Genomic DNA, 20,153 nt, shown 5'->3' on the forward strand with positions numbered 1-20,153 from the left:
TGCAAATAGTTCATGATGTAGAGCTGACCTGTTGAGAAATAGTTTGCAGTGTCTGTAGAGAACAATTCTGAGTTCTAGTCTTTTGTATGTTTAGCAGAATTCTGGGCTTCATCTGGAAAAATTCTAGGAGTACTTCTTACTGGAAAATATTTCAAGTAATGTGAAACAACAGATAATTTTTTCCTGTGCCGTGACCCACATGTAAGGTGAGGTATGGATGGTCCCTCTCCTGTTGCTGTTAAATAGGTTTCAGCATTGGAAGTCAGCTCTTACGGAAGACACTGAACCTTTTGAAGGGTGTGATTGAAAGCGTATTGATTTCAAAGGGAATTGTCAAAGGTCTTGATTTACTTCTCAATCCAAGAGGTTATTCCGTAACTACCATGATAAGTGTTTTACAGCAGTCTTGGTCTTCATCTGTCTATCCAAGAATAGGTGAGAGAATCTTGGTCTCTAGAACTGGGAATATTGTGTCTTCAGTGAGATCTACGTTGACTTTAGACTGTCATATTTAATTACTGAAAAATAAATCCTTTAATCAGAATTTATTCATGAGGCAGAATTAAGGCCCATTACATTGATTCAAATTTTGCCACTAGTTTCAACAAGTTCCCACACCCATCCATAGAGCGGAACCACAGAAGCATTCAGTAGGGTATCGGACACGCTGCAGTCTCATTAGGGCTCTACACTCTGCTTGTGACCGTTGGCAAAGGTAATTTCTTAACCTTAGCAACTCAAGTTAGATACTACCAAGATTTCCATGCCTCTCACTTTCTTGCTACTGAAGGATATATCCTGAGTTATTTTCATCCCATTTTAGTTCTTCTGTATTTGAACTCTGCAGAGTAAGTTTTAGTATACTCCTAATAACATATACAAAGTTAATACTGTAGAACCCTGATTGTGATTCACATTTTAAAAAAACTCTTCATGTGGCTGGTCCAATGAGCTTGGATGGAGGATTCCAACATACAAGGCTCAAAATCAAATTTATGCTAAGTCAGTGGAAAGTGGCCTTAAAGTAGACATAAATTTAGTCACACCTCACCTTGGTGCAAATGACACTTAGACCTGCATACCTAAGGATGTAATCCTTGTACCTAGCACTGTATGCGTCGTTATACTGAAGACTACAGCTTGAAATACAAATACATTAAAAAAAAATTCTGGTCCTTGAATTTTTTTTCCAAGTGGAACTGCCAGGAAGCACTGGAGGCTTTTAGGGCATTAAAGATGTACTTCAAATAAAATTGGATAATGTATGTTAAATAAAGAAGGTGCCAGGACATGGAAAAACCTTGTGATCACTGTAGAGCATTTGAAACAGATGAGAATATTGCCTGCTATTTATATCATCAGGTAGAAGCTGAAAAAGTAAAAAAATAAAGCCAAGTTTTCATTCATTTGAAAAATGTGTGGTTTCGAATATAGTGGGTCAAATGCAGATGTTGAAGAAGGTGCAACTTAGATGACAATATTGGATATATTGAATGTAAGAATCTGTAAGTTAATATGAGCAATAGATGGACAGACTGGGAGAAAGTATAATTTTTAAAATGGTTTGGAACAGGTACATTAACTTTTATATTCAAGACATCCTACTAATTGCTTTTTCTGCTAAATTCTTCTTTTTACCACATAGAGTAGAACCAAAGTTGTGCTAGATACACAGCTGAATTAAGGAGACTTTGCTGCTGACAAAAATTCTGATGGTTTACACAAGGGAGCTTGACATTTTCTGTCAGCTGGGAAGTTGTTTTTTTTTCTGTTTTCCTGTCATTGAATATCATCACCTAAAAGTTAACTTATCTGAAAGTATTCCTGTCTTCTTTTTCCAGGGTAGTCTGTAAAAGTAAATCACAGGTTATCTGCCTACGAGATGCTTCAGTATATTAATTTTGCTTCTGTATTTCATTAGTAAGGAATAGCGTGGCTATCTGTAGCTAGTGTATGTGCTACAGCTAAAAGAATGCCTTTGACTAACTTGTCCCAGAAATGGTGGTGTACCTCAGGCAAGGAATATACATGGGGCAGAGTATGAAGGCAGGACATGCTTCTTTTTTAAAATAATATTTCTCTGATAGAGTCACAAAAAGTAAGGAAAAGATTTGGCATTGTGAATGAGCCTGTATTGCTGGGAAACATAAAAATTCAGTTTGTTGTGATCCATTGTATTACATTTGACTACTTCAGAAGGAAGGTACAGGAATACTGTTGGGAAATTATGAACGAGCATAGACAAAAAGGAAGTTTCCCCTTAAATTTCATTAACTATTGATTGGCTTAGATACAGTTATGTGCCATTTACAAATAGTGACTGTCTAATATCACTAAGGACAACCGTGTAATCTTCTCCTTAAGGAAAAATAAATCTTATATGACCTTGTATTATAACTTGTACAGTTAATACCACAGTAGAATACTGTAAAGTTGTGAAGATGATGCAGAACTTCACAAGATGAGTATCAATGTGTTCTGTATCCTTCATTACCCTGTATCTTGAAGGAAGTTAATGCTGTTGAAATGTTTGGAAACAATGCTTTTCTGAGGTTTTCAGGATGATTCGTATGTATGTTGTTTCTAAGAGGAACCTTCTGTGGAATATATAAGGAAGTATGTATGTACGTATATTGTGTTTTCAAGAACCTGTATAGCTGATACTTTATGCGTGTGTCCAAATAGAAATAGCTAAAAACATTGGATATATGGTTGGTTTGATTTACGTTACCCTGAATCCAGCCTGTTGTAGTCTCCAAAGTTCTGTCTTTTGTAATTCAAAGCAATGGAGACCTATCTAAGTTGATCAGCTCCTGTAAGGTCAGTAATAATCATGAAGTTTTAGAGGCAAGAAGGGGTCTGTGAGGGTTGTACCTGTGGTCACAGAGGAACGAGAGTGGTCTCACTCACACACTTCGATAATTCTCTTTTTGCCTGTTTTGTTCAAATCCAGAATAGGAATTGAATAACCCAATCTATTAGACTATGCCATGAGTAATTTTAACTACAAAAACATGAAGTTAAGTATGAACAAAGGAGAATACATCAGATGCCAAGAGGCAGAGACATCCCTGACATCAGGCAAAGATAAACGGAAAACAGCACTCAGAACAGGAGACAGCCCTTGTCACGCAGCCAACCTGAGCTTAGGATGTGATGCAGCACAGTATCTAAGGCAATATTGTTTTGTTAAAAGTATGCTATGAATTTCTAGTTACTTTGCTTTGCAGATCTCTAGAGGAGACATTGATTTGAGCTTGGCTACCACTTCTCCCCTGCCACAGCTCTTGCTGACTGCGCTCTAGTTTGACCTTTGAGTGACAATCTGGCCAAGGACCAAGAGTGAGAAGGTTGAGAAGACAACCATGTCAGCAGAGCACTTGAAGGAGGCAGTTGTACACATGCTGTAAGAATGAAGAGTCTGGGTGTGCAGGAGAGGGGCTTAAAAACATTATCTTCATATTCTCTGTACTTACTGTTTCTTACACATGAGTCATATTTGCACAGATAAGGTTTAAGAAAAGCCTGCTTTTCTCACTGCATGTGTGAAATACACAGTAAAGGGCTAAGGGTCTCCATCAGTGCTCATGAAGATGAGTGACATGTCACCATGGAGAGAATTCTCTTGCATTTTAGTTCATCATAATATAGTTTATAGGACAGAAAAGCATAGGTACTATCATACAAGGTAATTTCTAGCCAGCTGTGTTCAAGAAAGATGAATTCAGACTGAAATAAGTAGAGGAAAAGCATAGGAAGATAATAAGGAACCTAAGTTATGGGAGGAGCTCAGGGTATCTTGGCTCATTTAACTTCATTAAACAGAGAATGTGTATATGAGTGTGTTCTAGAAACATTACAAGAGTAAATACAGACAAAAAATAGAATTGTTATGCAATTATATATTCTTTTATATTAGAATGCAATACTTACATAGGATCAGATGGATATAAATAAATTTAGAAATTTGAAACTGGTTTCTGGACATGAAAATATTAAACCTGAAGTCATCATCCAAATAAGCAACATCAAGAAAACTGTATTGGTTTTAGTGAATATGAGTAGTTAATGGAAAGGACTATAAAAAAAAGATAAGAGAGTACATGTGTTACAGTTGCTGTAGTTTTTACACCATGTATAATCATATAAGTTTATATATTGTAGATGTCATCTATATATATATGTATGTATGTATGTATGAAATCTAATCATTAGTATAAAGTATGTCATATATTTCAGTACCTAACTCCTGTTTGTGGACTCTTCCATAGTTGTCCAAGAAATATTTCTTACACTGACTTGAGGTACAGCTTTCATGGCCTCGACTGCCTTCCTTAGAAGCAGTAAAGGTTGACCACAATTAAACCCCTTTCCTGTGATTTTTTTAAATACTTTATTTTAATGAGTTCCATATCAGAAAAGGGGGCCCGTGCCAGTGGTAGTGATGTGAGTCTGCCATTTTCTCATCCTCACTGGATCATTGGGTTTGGGGGTTTGGATCTATTTCCAAAGCATCATAAAGTATGTCATTAGAGTGCTGGAGGGTGTTTTACAGTTTGATAGGAAGGAAATGCAGAATGGTTGTAGACTGGGCTTAGTGATCAGTCTTGTGCTGGAGTGATAACAATTCCATTTTGTTGACAGCATTTGTTGAATTAGAGTGAAATATTTTTTCTGTAGTGTTCTCAACTTCATGTTTCATTCTTATTTTTTTGGAGGAGGGATAAAAACTTTGTAAATAACCTTTGATTGTTTTTTCCCTCCTGAAAGAGTATGTTTCTTTCTTGGGCATAACCACTCTGCAAGACTGTGCTAGTTTGCTGTATATTTTTTTTTCTTTTTTTTAATGTGGTAACCATTTACACAGAAGGAGGGAAAGAAGGGGGAGAAAAACAAATGCAAACATTTTAAGTCAACACATTTACTTTCCATTCTTCCTGGCTTATTATTTTAGTCAGTGTATGTAATATGCTCTTGTCCTAGGATAACAGAGTTGCATGAGAGAATTGAATGTATAAAAAACATTATCAGGCCTTATGTTAGCTTTTTTACAGCTTTCTGATATAACATTCTGGTCTTGGAAAACAAGAGTGTCTGTCACATCCGTGTAAGGTGGCTTTTCTCTTCCTTGCACCATTCCTGTTGGTAACAGTTCTACACCTGGGACCCGATAGTTTGGTGCTGCGTAAATGCTGACATCAACGCAGACTTCTGATGTGTACTTTAACATTTAATTCTTTTCTTTCCACCACATGTACTTATGTCACTTGTCCCACCCAAAATATTATTTCTCATCCTTTCCATTTATAGCCCTTAAAAATTTGTGGAGTTACGGTTCTCCACCCCATTGCCTTTTTGTTCCCATTTTGCCAAGCTATTCATATTCCTTTCTATATATAACTTCCTTCAGAAAGGTTCTCATTCAAGCTTTTCATCAATTTTATGCTGTATTTATGGCTGGGTTTTGGTTGAAATCTTCTAAGATGTACAGCAGAGAATGCAATCTGCAGACAGAGCTTCCTCTAGTATTTGTGCTATATTTCCTCACGATATGTAACATTACCTTGCAGAGCTTCTCTCTTGCTTGCTTTCTGCACCATATCATATTGCAAACTTGCTTATCATTTGCTGTTCACCGTCTCCCATGTGTCCTTTCAGCTGTATTAGTTGCCAGGTTTTTTCCCACTCATTCATGCTTTAGATTATTTTTCCTGGGCATATTTAAAGATAGTGGTAGCTTCTGAATTGGTTCTGCAAGGTGAATAACTGAAGTACCAAATTTAACTTAACAGAACCTCATTCTTATACTGCTTTTTTCCTTTGTTGTTGTTGTTGTTGTTGTTGTTGTTGTTGTTGGCTGGTTGGGTTTTTTTCCCTGTACTTCTATTTAGAAAAATTGCCTTAGGCATCATGAAGCACATACCCAGGTTGGATCTCAGAGAGCTGGTTTTGAATGTACTGAAGCACGACATTCGTTGGAAGCTGCAGTCTGGCTACAAAAGGGAGGTAGTGACAGTCATTATAAAATACCCCTACCTTCTCTTCTTCTACTGCCTATATACCTTGAAGACCAGATCTGCAAACAGTGACCAAATACATATGTTTCTGATTTCTAAGCAGACTAATGTCAGTGTCCTTCAGTGCAATGCAGACTTTGCTTAACTAAAATAATAGAAAAGCAGTATACAACTTCTTCTGTATATCCGTTAAAGTTATGATAGAGCAAATTTGCTTCAATGGCAGAGGAAACCTAGAACTGAGAGACTGCACAGAGGTTAAAATGAAACACAATACAGTTGCAGTCATCATGGACTGATGTTAGTAGTGCTAACCTGCATCTTTTTTCTTGGCATGTGCTTTATAGACACTGTCCCTGTAGTATGAAGTGAAGTTTAGTAATTCTGAATCATTCAAGACCAGAACCTAGGAATTACTGCATATCTGCAACTTTTACGGAAGTGCTAAATTCCAGTCTTCATGCATTGCCATGTTAAGTGGCACTAGTATATTCACAGTTTTTCAATGCTGGAAACAATACACAGATGTGAACAGGCCTTTTTAGAGAACACTTACTGAAATACTGCTTTATAGTAGCATTTGCTCCCCTAAAAAGTACTTATTGAAAAGAATGCTCTGCTGCTTCTCCCATGGAAAGGTCTCATTTTGTTCTGTGTGATGAAGCTCCTAATTAGAACTCTTAGGTCCTCTCTATGGTTAGTGAGAGGCAGAAGACTCTACTAGAAAGTGTTTTCAGTCCGTCTGACATCTTCTGAGTATCTGTCCCTGACTGACTTCAGTTGGGAGTCTTGAGTAATTTAACTCCTAACTTAGGCACCTCGTTTAAGGTCCAGTAGTGAACTTGATGAAACTAAGCAAAAATGAACTCTGAAAAGGGCAAAGGTTTATTCTCACTCATTTTCCCACTGTTCCATGGTGTGATTTCAGCAGAATTCATTAACACATATGTATGAAAAGGCATATGGAGTTAGTGAATCGTTCTTTCCTTGCTGAGCATCTGATGAACGATCACTTGATAAGAGAAGGGAGGATCTGTATGTAATTGCCAGGGGTGGTGTGCAGTGTGTTTAGAATCTCACTTAGACAAAATCAATTACTAAACCTCTCTGAACAGTTCGAGGTATTTCTGATTGAGGTAGATAACACTAAAATTGGTATTTAAATTATTTTTCTGTATAAAACATATCAAGGCCCATCTTGTGGCTCTTGACAGCAAGTGACAAAATACAGCTTCTGTTTAAATAGTGAAGCCTCCTCCTTTCCCCCTAGCCCCAAACATGACTGCTTCTCACACATCTTCTTTAAGAACAGTTCCTGCTCTGCACTACTTTCTGACCTGTGCCCAGACATTGACTGGGAAAGCGCTGGCTGGTTTTGGCCAAAATCATGCTAGAGGACATACTAAAAGTTTTGGTCCTGGAGCCTAGGTCCTAGCACAGTTTAGTTTACCAGTATGGAGGCTACAATGCAAATTGGAAGCCACAAGCATAGATGATAAATAATTTTCTACTAGCTTCACCTCTTTCTATTTACATAAGGCATGCAAGGGGAAAAAATCATGTAGAGTAGTCAATAATCTGTGCCTCTGATATGATAAAGCTTAGGTTATTTCTTTACTGATACCATAAAGAAAACTGTCATACTCCTACTCCAGCCGTAACTAAACTCTGTGCATATGCGCCTACTTTACTGTGTTTAATTATGAATTTTCTTACACTAAAAGATGTAAGACATCATTATTATTCACGTAACCAGTGTACTGGATGTGGATCTCTAGGTTTTGCTATATTTATTCAGCAAAGAATGAGAAGCATGTACCAGGTTGGTATGTGTACGTGTGTGTGTGCATGTATTGGACTTGGCATGTGCCCAAGGCAATACCTAGACCTAATGCCTTGGAGGTAACCGCACAGAAGTTGTCAAGCAAAATTCAATCCAAAGTTTATTTGGTAAAGGGATGTTATGGACTGCTTGCATGCTTTTATGCTTAGTCCTTAAAAGTACATTTGATATTTACATACCGACGTTTTATATCTGTGGCATTACTGTTTCTGTTCATATATGTCTGCATAAAAGCAAAAAAATAATTCTGACTTTTAAAATAATGTTCATCTTTAAACACATTGCTCTATGCCATTGTCCTGTTGCATTTATGCTACTGTGCTCTTGCCTACATAAAAAAGCTGGCTGGGTCATTGTATGCTTAAAGATGGCATTAAGTAGTTCTGCCTAACTGAAACATAATTTCTTCTGATATTGAGAGAAATTCTGCCTGTGAACATCTGCACATCCTCCCTGTGCCTTCACAGCCCTGCACATGTTTGTTTCCTGGAAGAACTTGATCCCTACCTGGATCCTCAATATGCCTGTGAAAACTACCAGAAGGTCCTGTGATCAAGAGTCTTGATACAATCTGTTCCCAAACTATGAAAACTCAAATACCCCTTAGTAAAGTTAAGTTGGTAGACAGTGCCATGATGCTGTTAGTGACAGTCAAAAAGTTTGCTTTTCCTCAGCCCATCAGAGAAAAGTTAAGTGTATTTAGAGATTTAACAGCATGTTCACAGATGTGCATACACTAACTGTGCTTTTGCTTGGAGAACAAGTTAAGCTCTGCAGGGAACAAATTATGCTTCTCATATACAAAGGGTTTTCTTAGAAAAATTTTTAAAAACCCTTCTTTCTGTCACTTAGTCTCATAGAGTATAGATAACGTAATGAGAAGTCCAGAATGAAAGGAACAGAACAAATTAAATTAATCTGGTGCCAAAGTGAAATTTCGGCACTAATAAATAAGAAATACAGAAAATTTAAGTTGAAAGTGTGAAATCAAGTGCATGTGCCCCTGCCTCACAGCAGTGTGTTGGGAGGGAGCTTTAGAAGATAACAGAAGACTTGAACTAAGTAGCCACTAGAGAACTAAGCCAACATGACATTCATGGTAAAAAAATGCAAACTTCTCTGCAAAATGTTGGTTATTTACATTTCTTTTACCACTTTGTTTTACAGAAACATTTTTGTTACCCAGAAAAGTAAGCTTTGGTTAGAGTAGAGAGTTGTGAATTACCGTACAGTTGGTTTAAGTCTTTCTGCTTTCACAATGTATATTTTCATGTGGCATCATGTAACTTGCTGAATTTCCATAAAATAAGTATGGTAAGACTTCTTGTGGGGCTTAGTCCTTATAAAGCACTTCGAAATTTTCAGCGATAAGATTTCGTATTAACTGTGTTTGAGGTATTTGTCTGTTGTCCATTTAATATGCCCAAACATTAATTTAGGATCACAGGAGATCTGCAAGAGAAAATAGAAGAAAGTGTGCACCGTATTCTTCCTTCCTATCAGGAGTGAAATAATTTTTTGTCACTTGTGTTCATTCTTTAGTTCTTTCACTGTCATGAAATCATGTGGGTTTGTTGATACTGAGTTGTGACAGACAGCTTGCTGATATAACAAACCAAATGGCATCTTGAACAGCTGAAGAAGAAATTATTCAAGATTTTTAAAATACTTCTCTATATTACATAATATATTGTATTATAATTATATATTATATTGTATTATTATACTATTACATATAATATGTGACTGAGCAAAGTGAATGGGCAAGTCCAGAAAATCCCACTGTGATGAGAGGAAAGCCCAAGCCAGCACTGTCTGATTTGTCCTGTGTGTTTTCTTGGAAATCTGCTCCGCACAGCTGCGGTAATAAAGCAGGGAATACTTCCCTGACCCTTGTTGTTTTGCCTACAGGTTTCTGCATACTGAGTAAAAGAAATTGTGATTAATGTGGCATTTGGTGTCAAGGGTAGACTGTAGATTACCATTAAGTGCATCATTATGTTACCTTTGAAAATTTACTGGGTTTCACCTGACATAATAGCTTTTCCTCTGCCAACACAACAAAGGAATAACAAACTAATAGATGGGGTGAACCAATGTATATCAAAAGAAATGTTACTTTTGACAGAGAAACAGCTTTTGCTTTTCATAGGGTTTTGAGGAAATTTTAAATAAAACTTCCTCACTCATTTTCTTTCCAGCCCTGTGATTTGAAATCATGAACATAGTGATGCTGTTGCTGTGGCTGCAGGGTCTGCAGGCAAGCTGCAAAACTGTGCATGGGTGCTTCTTTACTGAGTGTCGGTCAGTGCAATGGGTTGGTTATAAAACGTAATAGATTGCTTCCTTGCTTCTGCCCGCTGATTTGATCTCGTGGGCTCTGAGTTGCATCTGAGCCTTATGTTCTTTTTTTTGGTGGTTATTATATTAACCATTTCTACACCCCCAGTGATTAAGAACAGATTATGCAGCAGGAGCAAATACTTTCCAAAAACCTTCCCCACTGAAAAGCGACAGCTGCTTCTGCCATTAAAGCAGAGTGAACCAGCGGGTAATTTCTGAGGAAGTTTTGCTTTCTGATATTTTCTTCAGTGGGTCACAGTCTTGTTTTATGACATTGGTAGAGAGATCTGAAAATGCCTGCAAGGTATCATGACCAGGGAAGGTCTTTGTTGAGAGCCAAGGTACAGGACTGAGAAAGCCTGGGTGCAATTAATGAATTCACCTACTTGGTATCGCTTCTGAAACAAATCTTTAAAATGGCTCCTTTCTGTCAGTCAGTGTCTGCCTTTTCACATCCTGCCTGCTCTTCTCTCCTGTTTTCTTTCTCTTATCAAAGCATCAGTTTATATTAAGAGCAAGCAGCAGGGAGTGATCAGCTCTCTCTGGGCCCTCAGCTGTGTGATCTCAGGAGGGTACACACCTGAGGTGCCTGAACCTGTAACCAGCATTTCTTGTGCATAATCAAAATCACCTGATTTCAAAAGTATTGAGCCCCTCTCACTGGCATCACAGGAGTTAACTGCGCTGAAAATCAAGTCACTTTTTTGAATACTGATTGCAAGTGGCATCCAGTTTTTAAGCATGCTGTTACATCCTCAGCACTGTTGTTCATCAGTCCCTGTGTTACCTGCTCAAACTTCAAATTGTAGCTGATGAATATATCTTAAACTCTTTCAGTAGAAGACACTAATGAAAAATATTACTGTGGGTTTCTTTTAGCTGGATCTGATTTGCATACTATTAGTGTTTTTATAAGGAATCAAGTTAAACATTTTACAAAAATCCTTTGCTGGTGTGGTTGAGACTATTAAATTGTGCAGTGATAAACAAAAATTTACTGTAAATTTAATTGTTTGGCTTTTTGTACTCTGTTCTCATTTTAATCAAAACAAAAAAACTTCCAGCTGCTTCTGCAAATCCAAAAACATGTTGACATAACCATTATGTAGTACAGACTTGAAGGTACTCAGTTGTCACGTTGTCATCTTGTTTTAGATGGATTAAAAGCTGAATAGAAAGCCCAGATGTACAGGAATGTTTAGGTACATAATCAGGAGGAAGCCTTTGTTTTAATTATTTAATATTTATATGAAGCAGTGATCATGTGAAGTGATTCTCATTCATTTAGGGATCCTGCCTAAACAAAGCTTCTTAGTCAATGCCATGCTTTTGGAGAATTTGCTTTGAAGGCTCACTTTTCCTATGAAATAATTAGTTTCTCTTCCCTCTGTGTTGTAAAATTAACTGTGCAGGTCATACCTACCTGAAGTTGACAGACTAGATAGTTGCTCTAGGTACCAAAGTATATAAACAGTGACAAAAGTGCAACTCCAAAAGTCCCCACACCTTCCTACTATGGTGTGTGTAGAAGGAATAAAGAGCAGAACACATTGGGCTTTGGGGGCAGTTTGTTCTCTGGACACATGCTCAGGCCATGCCCCATTCATTTTTTCAATGATATATATACCACCTGACTAGGAACTAGGAGCTGCCTTGGCACCCACATCAAATTATGTGAAAAGCTTGCAGATAATTCTTTCGGTTGTTAACAAGATCTGAAACTTCTGAGACACTGCATCATATTACGCTCACTTGAACAATTCAGGTCTTGAGCCCTATCTTAATTTGAAGAGTTAAAAATTAATGGTGAAAATAGAAGCAGCTGCCTGGTGACTAATCCAAAGAGCATCTATGCCTTACACATTGAACTGCAATGTATGTGTCATCCTGAGTGTTGAAATCTTGCAATTTAATCACATGTTAAATAACTGATAAATAAGTTGAATGACAGTTTTACAAATACTGTTTCTTGTCACAGCAATCAACAGTGACAATTCCAGTATAAGAATATATGTGCCATTACAATACATGTACTAATAAATGTACACATACTTCTTCCCTGTGAGGGTGGTGAGACACTGGCACAGGTTGCCCAGAGCAGCTGTGGCTGCCCCCTCCCTGGCAGTGTTCCAGGCCAGGTTGGACGGGGCTTTGAGCAACCTGGGCTAGTGGAAGGTGTCCCTGCCCATGGCAGGGGGGGTGGAACTGGATGATATTTAAGGTCCCTTCCAACCCAAACCATTCTATGATTTTTTGTGAGTTGACCAAAGCACAGCAATAGTAGGTGATACAGCTCTCAGCAATTCCTGGGCACATGGTGCGTTTGCCTTCAGTAGATTCACTGGCCACATTTCAGTAGTCCCCAGATCTACTTAAATCTCTGTGACTAGTCTCTAGTTGCCCAGCTCTCTGCCTTCCCATGTGCTTAACCAATAAAAATCACTAGACTTTGAATTGTGGGTAATTTAAAACAGGTGAATCTGGGTTTCCCTCTCTATGTTATGTGTAATGGTTTTTGTATTTTGACAGATTGTTATCACAAGAAACTTCTATCATTAAGTATGAGAAGAGTTTCCATAAATAAAGGGGTCATTAACCTTTACACTTTACTTAATGGTATATACCGTGACATTTGTAGGTGTGACAATACCTGGTGCTTATGATAGGTAGTGTCTTCCATCTTCAGAATTACTGGTCCCACAATAATTCTGAAAGTTGTAACTTGAACATAATTCTGTGTTGTCTACTTGATTTCAGCTAGTGTAAATTGCATATAGATGTTTAAAAGATATTTGAAAAAATATTTGAAAAGTAAAAAAAATATTAACTGATGTTGAGCATTTGAATCTCATTCATTTCCTTCATTTTACCTGTGTATTTCTACTTCACTTATTACAAGACGCAAATATGGCATACTTTTTTATGAACGTGTGTCATTATAATAAAACATGGTGAATCTGTTGCATCTGCACTTGTATTGCAAAGAAGTTGAACTACATCTTTAAGCAATTCTGCAGTCAAATGCACATTGCAAAATCCTGGCTTGGGAATCTAGCAGTAAACTAAGAAATAGTTGATGTGTTTGAAAAATACAAATTTTACATTTCTCTATTATTGTCTGCAAAATATTTTAAAAGGAAAGAAATTAAATTATCCTCCGTCTTACCGCTGTCTTTTAAATTTGTGTGCTATTAAAAATTCAGGAATGCATGGGATGTTGTAACAGCTTTTTTGGTTTGTCCTTTTTCCTCCAAGGTTTAGCAACTTCCCCCAGCGGTTAGTACAGCACTCCAAGTAACTAATCCTGTATCTATAAACTGTAATGTCAAAGGATTAATGTGTGCCTGGGAATGCGGGTCAAATCTGCTTTAGATCACAACAGTTTGAGTTCAGCTCCTAGCTGAAATATCACGAAACTACCATGTAATTTAGTACAAGTCTTTCATTTCTATACTTCAGCTGCTGGTCACTTTTAGTAAGAGGCCCAGGATTGATTTCCCTGAGAATGTACTTTGTCTAAAACCAAAGTAGTATCAGCTGGAAAGTAGAAGGATTTCTTAAATTAGTTCTGTATTTCATATAAATAGCAAATTCAAAGTCTGCTTTTAAAATACTATCGAAAGTACAGTATGGCAAGTTAATGATACTTTCTGAAATTCTTGTTTGCTATGTTACAATGCTCAGATCTTGTAAGCATCTCCTGGTGGCGTGCCCTGCCTTCCTCTGGATAGCTGCTAAGACCAGTGGTGGTGCACACAGGTGCAGTGGCAAACATTATCCGAGTCTCATCTGAGAGTAAATTGAAATTATTTTTAAGTATTTTTTGCAAAAATATTATTCTCATGTGGGCAATACACAGAATGGTATGTGCAGTTAGCAGACATACATAGCTACATCTGGTTTATTTATGCTGGGGCACCAACAAAGCACAGTAATTTATACCTAATTATCTGTAAATGCAATATCCAGAATCTCTCTTACTTTCTTGATACTTCTGTTAGGTAATGTAGTTGTGTGTATTTGAGGGTTTTTCCTGTATGAATTTTGGCAGTATGTTTTTACTTCCAGAAAAAAGTGGCAGGTATCCTTTTAGAGTATTTCTTTGATCTGAACATTGAAATGTATTGGAGAGTGGGCATGTTAGTTCACTTCTGGTTAGTGTGAGTGGGTTTTTTATTAATTTCTTTCTATTTTAAGGCTACAGTGTACTGTTACCATAACATAAAATGATTGCCAGCTTTAGAATATGCCTATTTCATTAGAACAGCTAGAAAGCAGCACAGTGCACCACAGCACGCATCTTGGCAAAGGGACGGAGTGCCCAGACTCCTGTTCTGACCCAGTTTATCTGTGTCGAACTGCAACCTGAAAACCCGCCCTGCTGTCAAAGCGCAGCGTGCCCGGCGGGGTGCCCGGCGGGCTGTCTGTCACCTCCTCGCTTGGTTTGTGGGGAGGAGGCCGGTGCCCGGCGGCTCTCTCCGTCCCTGTCACACGCGCCCGGTCTCAGGGGGAGGCCGGTGCCCGGCGGGTTCTCTCTGTCCCTGTCACCCCCGCCCGGTCTCAGGGGGAGGCCGGTGCCCGGCGGCTCTCTCCGTCCCTGTCACCCCCGCCCGGTCTCAGGGGGAGGCCGGTGTCCGGCGGCTCTCTCCGTCCCTGTCACCCCCGCCCGGTCTCAGGGGGAGGCCGGTGTCCGGCGGCTCTCTCTGTCCCTGTCACCCCCGCCCGGTCTCAGGGGGAGGCCGGTGCCCGGCGGCTCTCTCCGTCCCTGTCACCCCCGCCCGGTCTCAGGGGGAGGCCGGGCGCCCCTGCCCGCCTGGTTCGGGCGCCGCGAGGCGCCTCTCGCCTCCTGCCCGGCGCCCCCTGGTGGCGCCGCCGTCTGGTCCTGGCGCGCGGGGCCCGGTGCTCAGGGCCGCGCCTCGGGCCCGCGCGCTCGGCAGCTGCAGCTCCTGGGCCGGGTGCGGAGCTGCGGGACTTCGCTGACGGTCGTTTTCTCATGGCCCGGCAGGTTCTTCGCTCCGTGCTGCTGTTTCCGACGATAGAGCGTATGGCTCAGTCCCCTCAAGGAAAGCTCATGACCCCTTTGCTGTGCAAACTCCGTTACGCCCTGTACATGCCGGTCTACCTGCTGTCCTTCCTCCCAGAGGGAGTCAAGGCCTCCCTGGTGCGGTTTGCCCTGCGAGGAATGAAGACCTGTGATGAATCTTCCATAACCACCTCCGTGAACCTCTTCAGCGTGGACTGCATCGGTGAGCACCTTTTTTTTTTTTTTTTTTTTTCCTCATTACGCCAGTTTTTGTGGTGTTCTCATTTAGTAAATGCTGATGTCGTTTTGTGTAGCTTAATACTAAAGCATGAATAAGTTTCGAAAGAAGGAAGGTCTGATGTTTTCTCAAATTAAGACCATGGGTACACGAAAATCTCAAATAAGTCAATCAAAAAAACCCAAATCTTAAGGGGAAAATAACAGATAAAATATTTTCCCAAAGAATACGTATTTCTAAGAAAACTGACCCACACTACAAACAGTATCTCATGTGATTAAACCACTGTCTAGTTAATCATGTGATTAGAACAAGTCTAGGTTATTTTACTTATGTCTGCTTACTTTTTGCATTTCATTCATACTGGATGGTGAAAATAAATCAGTAATCAGTTCTACAAAGGGTTCTTTGCATCTCTTTCTTTAAAGCTATAATTTAACCAGCTGTATAGGTTTTGTCACCTGAACTGGAATATTGGTAAATTCAGAAAAGGCCATTCAGTCTATGAAGACACACAGAAGTTACTTTATGCACAGAAGAATTTCAGCACTTTTCAGGGCATACAGAGAAAGATAGAAGATTAACCTTCCTCCAGTGCATATTGTACGCATATTTTTCTAGCAAGAGAAACGGCTTTAAGAAAAGGAATAACTTCAGGTAAATTACGTTTAGAATGAAAACCAGAACGTGGGTTGTTCTATGCTCCAGGTATTTTGGTAAGTTAGAAGTTGAAAACAATTTGGAATGAAATTGATGTGCTAACACAAAAATAATAGCAAGAAGGAAATTTTGATTGCATTAATACTAGTAAAAACACATTCCTACATTTCCAGTTGTGCTGTCTTCCATCCGTTAATTTCTACCTGCTAATCATCCTAACAGATGTGCCAGGGTAACTCTGTGATTTCAGCATGGTCCTATACCTTTTGTCAGTCTCTGTGGATGTGTTGGTCTGTATTGGAGGCTCACTGTAGGACTGTACAGAGTCTGAAAGCAGGATGAGCAGTGAGGGTTCTTGCTGCCAAACCTAGGCAGCCCCATTTGTGTTGTAAAGCTTGGCATAAGTCACTCCACTGCAGTACCCTGTGCCTCATAGCATCAGGCTCCTAACTGATAATGTTAATTTCTGGTAGGAGTCCTGTGGTTTGTTGCTTGAGTTCCTAACAATTTATGGCAGTTTTATGATGACTGAGGAGAAAGCAAACATGTAGTCATACGTACACTAGGCTTTCAAACTTCTTCCTTTGATAATTTGGTCTCAGAGAAAGGTATGTGAAGGCCTGTGGGGTCATGTCTCCACAATCCAGGAATCCTTCTCTGGTCCCCACAGATAAACTTTCACCTCTCAATACAGGTTATCCACATCCAGAGTTGTATTGGAAATGGTCCTTGGCCTGCAGTAACCTCCAAAAAAGCATGACCAGCCAATGTTTGTGAGGGCTGTTTGGCTCAAACCACCGCAGTGGCAGGAATAATTTAACAGAACAAATTTTGTGTGCTGCTGTAGGAGCCTGACTCTCTGAGCTCTCTAGCTCCCAGGTGAATGAGCCTTGTTGGTGTGGGTATGTGTCAGCCTGTTGTAATTTTCCGTGTGCACCAGTGTCTGATCTGTGTCCAAGCTGTAAGGTAAATTGAGGCAAGAAACCAGGCTGAAGGCTCATGTGCTCATAGGATGTGATCTCTCCCTATGTTCAATTTATTGACTGAATTCATTATACCAGAATGAAAACCTCTATGAGCCAATGTCTTGTAAAACTTGCATGAATAGGCCTTATTTATGCAACTAGTTCCTTTGGGCTTGTGATATCATCTCTCTTGAGCAGAATTCCCCTTTGGTTTCATCTTTGGAAACTGATGATGTTTTACAGTCCAGTGACTCAGGACCACATGTGTGGATTAATAATCTTAGGGCTTTCCGGATATTGCCTGTTAACCTTCTCTTGTATTGTTTGAGGACAATAGAAAATGTAACCATTCAGCAAAAATTTGCTAAACCTAGCACAACCACTGAGTCTGTCTTATGGGACTGCTCATCTGTGAGTTACTGAAGCCTCTGTATTTGTGGTAAATGTTTTTCTGATTGATTCCTGGTCCCTTAATAAACTGCTAGATATGGTTCAGAAATATTCAGCCAGTGAAGTTGTTTCTCCTCTTCAGGAAGGTTGCATGTCAACTCATTAAAAATACACATATTGCCTTTGGCAGATACATCTGTTGCATTACTGTAATTGTAATAAAAGCTGTGATTAAGGGCAGAAAAGATGGTAAAAGTTTCCTTAAAACTAATACGTCCGTTAAAACAAACTAACCTGCCAGGGATTTGTTACCACATCCAAAGCTTAGTCACAACAATGTTTTCTCTCCTCTGAAAGGAAATGAGATTTGAAAACTTAATTATAGCAAAACTCTAAGACTGAGTGCCGCTCCTATTGACATCGAGAGTGAAAAGCTCCGTTCAGTGGCAGCAGAATCAATCCCTTACTTGGAAGAGTTATTGAAGGAAGAATTCTATTGCCTATCTGTCCCACTGTTTTCAGATTATGTTTGCTCCTGCTTCTTACCCAAACTCATATTTCTGTTGTCCTAACTTTATAGTTGATGGTATGTAGCAGCCGCAGTCACACAGCAGAAGGCATTGCAATGATACTGTGCAGAAAGGTGTCGAAATACAGCATCTTGTCCCAAAGGGGAAATGGTGTGGAAAGAGGAGAGACAGCGGAGACTGTAAAGAAAAGGAATTGTAAGGAAGGATGGGAAGACATAGCGTATAAATAATAAAGAACCTATTAGGAATAAGCAAAAGGGTCTGAAGGCAGTTTGCCTACCTGGATTAAACTTCTATCAAAGTTATTTTAGGGCAGAAAATGCATTACAGTGAACAGTCTAGCATTTGGGTACTTGTATTCATGAATCTAGGAGATGAATAGACAGAAAAATTGGACATTAGTGACCTTGAGTTATCTGAAACATTGTCATTCTGTTTATTCAGGCTAGCAAAACAAGGCTACCCCTATCTAGCACAGTGGTGGTTGTTCTACAAATCATGTACATTCCTGCAATGCTGGAATACTTTGGCACTCCAGTGCATTGAAATTTGTAAACATTTCTTCGATGACAGATGCCAGTAGCAAACTTACAGTGACAGTAAACTGTTCTATCTACACGGGACAGGATTTATTGTCCGGCCATTTGACTGGCAAACTTCCTCCATTTGTTTCTGTAAAATTTCCACAAAAGCACAGACATTACATAATGGGTAAACACCGCAAGGCTTTTTCGAGAGGCGGGCTTGTGGGTCAGAGGTTAACGTCTGGATGACAGTGAAGATACAGATAAGCACAATGGCAAGAAAAACCTCCAATTGGCCCAAACGCGGTGCGTCCTTTGTGATCTTGAACCTGTGACTTCCCTGGAGGAATCTCCCTGTTTGTTTAACCTATGTGGGGAGCACAGAGTTCTGGGGTGGGGGGAGGTCGGCTTTGTGCGGGTTGGGAAAGAGGGGACTCAGAAACCTGAAACAAGGGTTTCAGATGGGTTTAGGCTGTCACACAAATGAAGGCTGTAGTCAGTAGATTTCCGGTTTATTTTAAGCTTCCAAGAGATGTTGTAAGAAGGCAGTTGGAACTAAGATCGAACTTCAGAATTTGGATTCAAATTTTATCTTGTTCCTAGTATGGAGACATTCAGATTTCATGTGGAGTGCTTACATTTTCCTCATTTTACAGAGAAAAGAGGGCTAAGGCATTTTCAGACGCTCCACTCTCATGCCCACAGGATTACACAGGAAGCAAGAGTTCCAACTGCGGTATCGAGGCTTGTCTTCCAGAAGTGGCTACTTCTCTCTGTTGGCTATACAGGATGGCAAAATTGCGTCCCTAAAGTGCCATAGAGTAAAAAGCTTTCTCATAGGATAAAATTTGCAGAACTGTCAAATAGCATCTGGGAGATAAATTTGTATCAAAAAACAGTGAAACATGGAAAAACGGATGTAAGCTTTTACATTGACTAAGTTATTTTAAAGTCTATCTCCAGGGAGCCAACTAGAAAATTTCATTCTGGGTGTGAATTATCCCAGCCTTGGGAGTTGTCATGTCTTGAGATCTGTTTCTATTCCAATTCTCTCTTCTTGATCAGAGAGATTTTAAATATGACATTATGGGTGGTCTTCATCTGACCACTGTGGACATAGTGATGTTCATATAGTTAACATCTAAAGCAGGACAGGTTAATCACACCCCACGAATGACTGTTTCTCTCTACTGTCCACAAAGGGATCCTCTTTACTAGATATCTAAAATTAGAGGAAATAAATCCTAGTCTAGCTACTGGCTGCTCATTTTGTTGCAGACAGGAGAAAACAGTGTGGTCTGAATTGTCCGTGTAGCCTTTACCCTTGCTGCCAGGGCAGTCAGATATCACATGCTTTGGCTGCTTTAGAATTTACAGCTGCTGGTTTCTAGTGTGAGTCCTGTTGTTTGTTTCCTACCTTCTTTCAAAAATTCATTGTACATCTCCACCTCCCATTTCCTGACAGGTAAGATATGAAATTTTTGGAGAGTTCTCTTTTGGGACTAAAATGCTTTAGAAATACCCATCTAACTGAAATACTTGAATAAGGACAGTGTGCAGTGTTGTATTTGTGGCACTCAATAGCACCTCCACCTATTCTGCTCATAGTTTTCAGAGTTT

General features: G+C 39.4%; 1 protein-coding gene across 1 annotated transcript in view; it reads left to right on the forward strand.

Moving 5' to 3' along the window:
- The window catches only part of LDAH (lipid droplet associated hydrolase), a 127,850-nt gene that overhangs the window by 72,332 nt on the left and 35,365 nt on the right, over nucleotides 1-20,153 (forward strand). Inside the window, exon 5 of the mRNA XM_074895568.1 lies at nucleotides 15,209-15,449. Within this exon, the coding sequence (XP_074751669.1) occupies nucleotides 15,209-15,449 (241 nt within the window). The remainder of the gene's footprint in view (nucleotides 1-15,208; nucleotides 15,450-20,153) is intronic.

The sequence above is a fragment of the Athene noctua genome, chromosome 1 (assembly GCF_965140245.1).
Source record: "Athene noctua chromosome 1, bAthNoc1.hap1.1, whole genome shotgun sequence".
Classification (NCBI taxonomy): domain Eukaryota; kingdom Metazoa; phylum Chordata; class Aves; order Strigiformes; family Strigidae; genus Athene; species Athene noctua.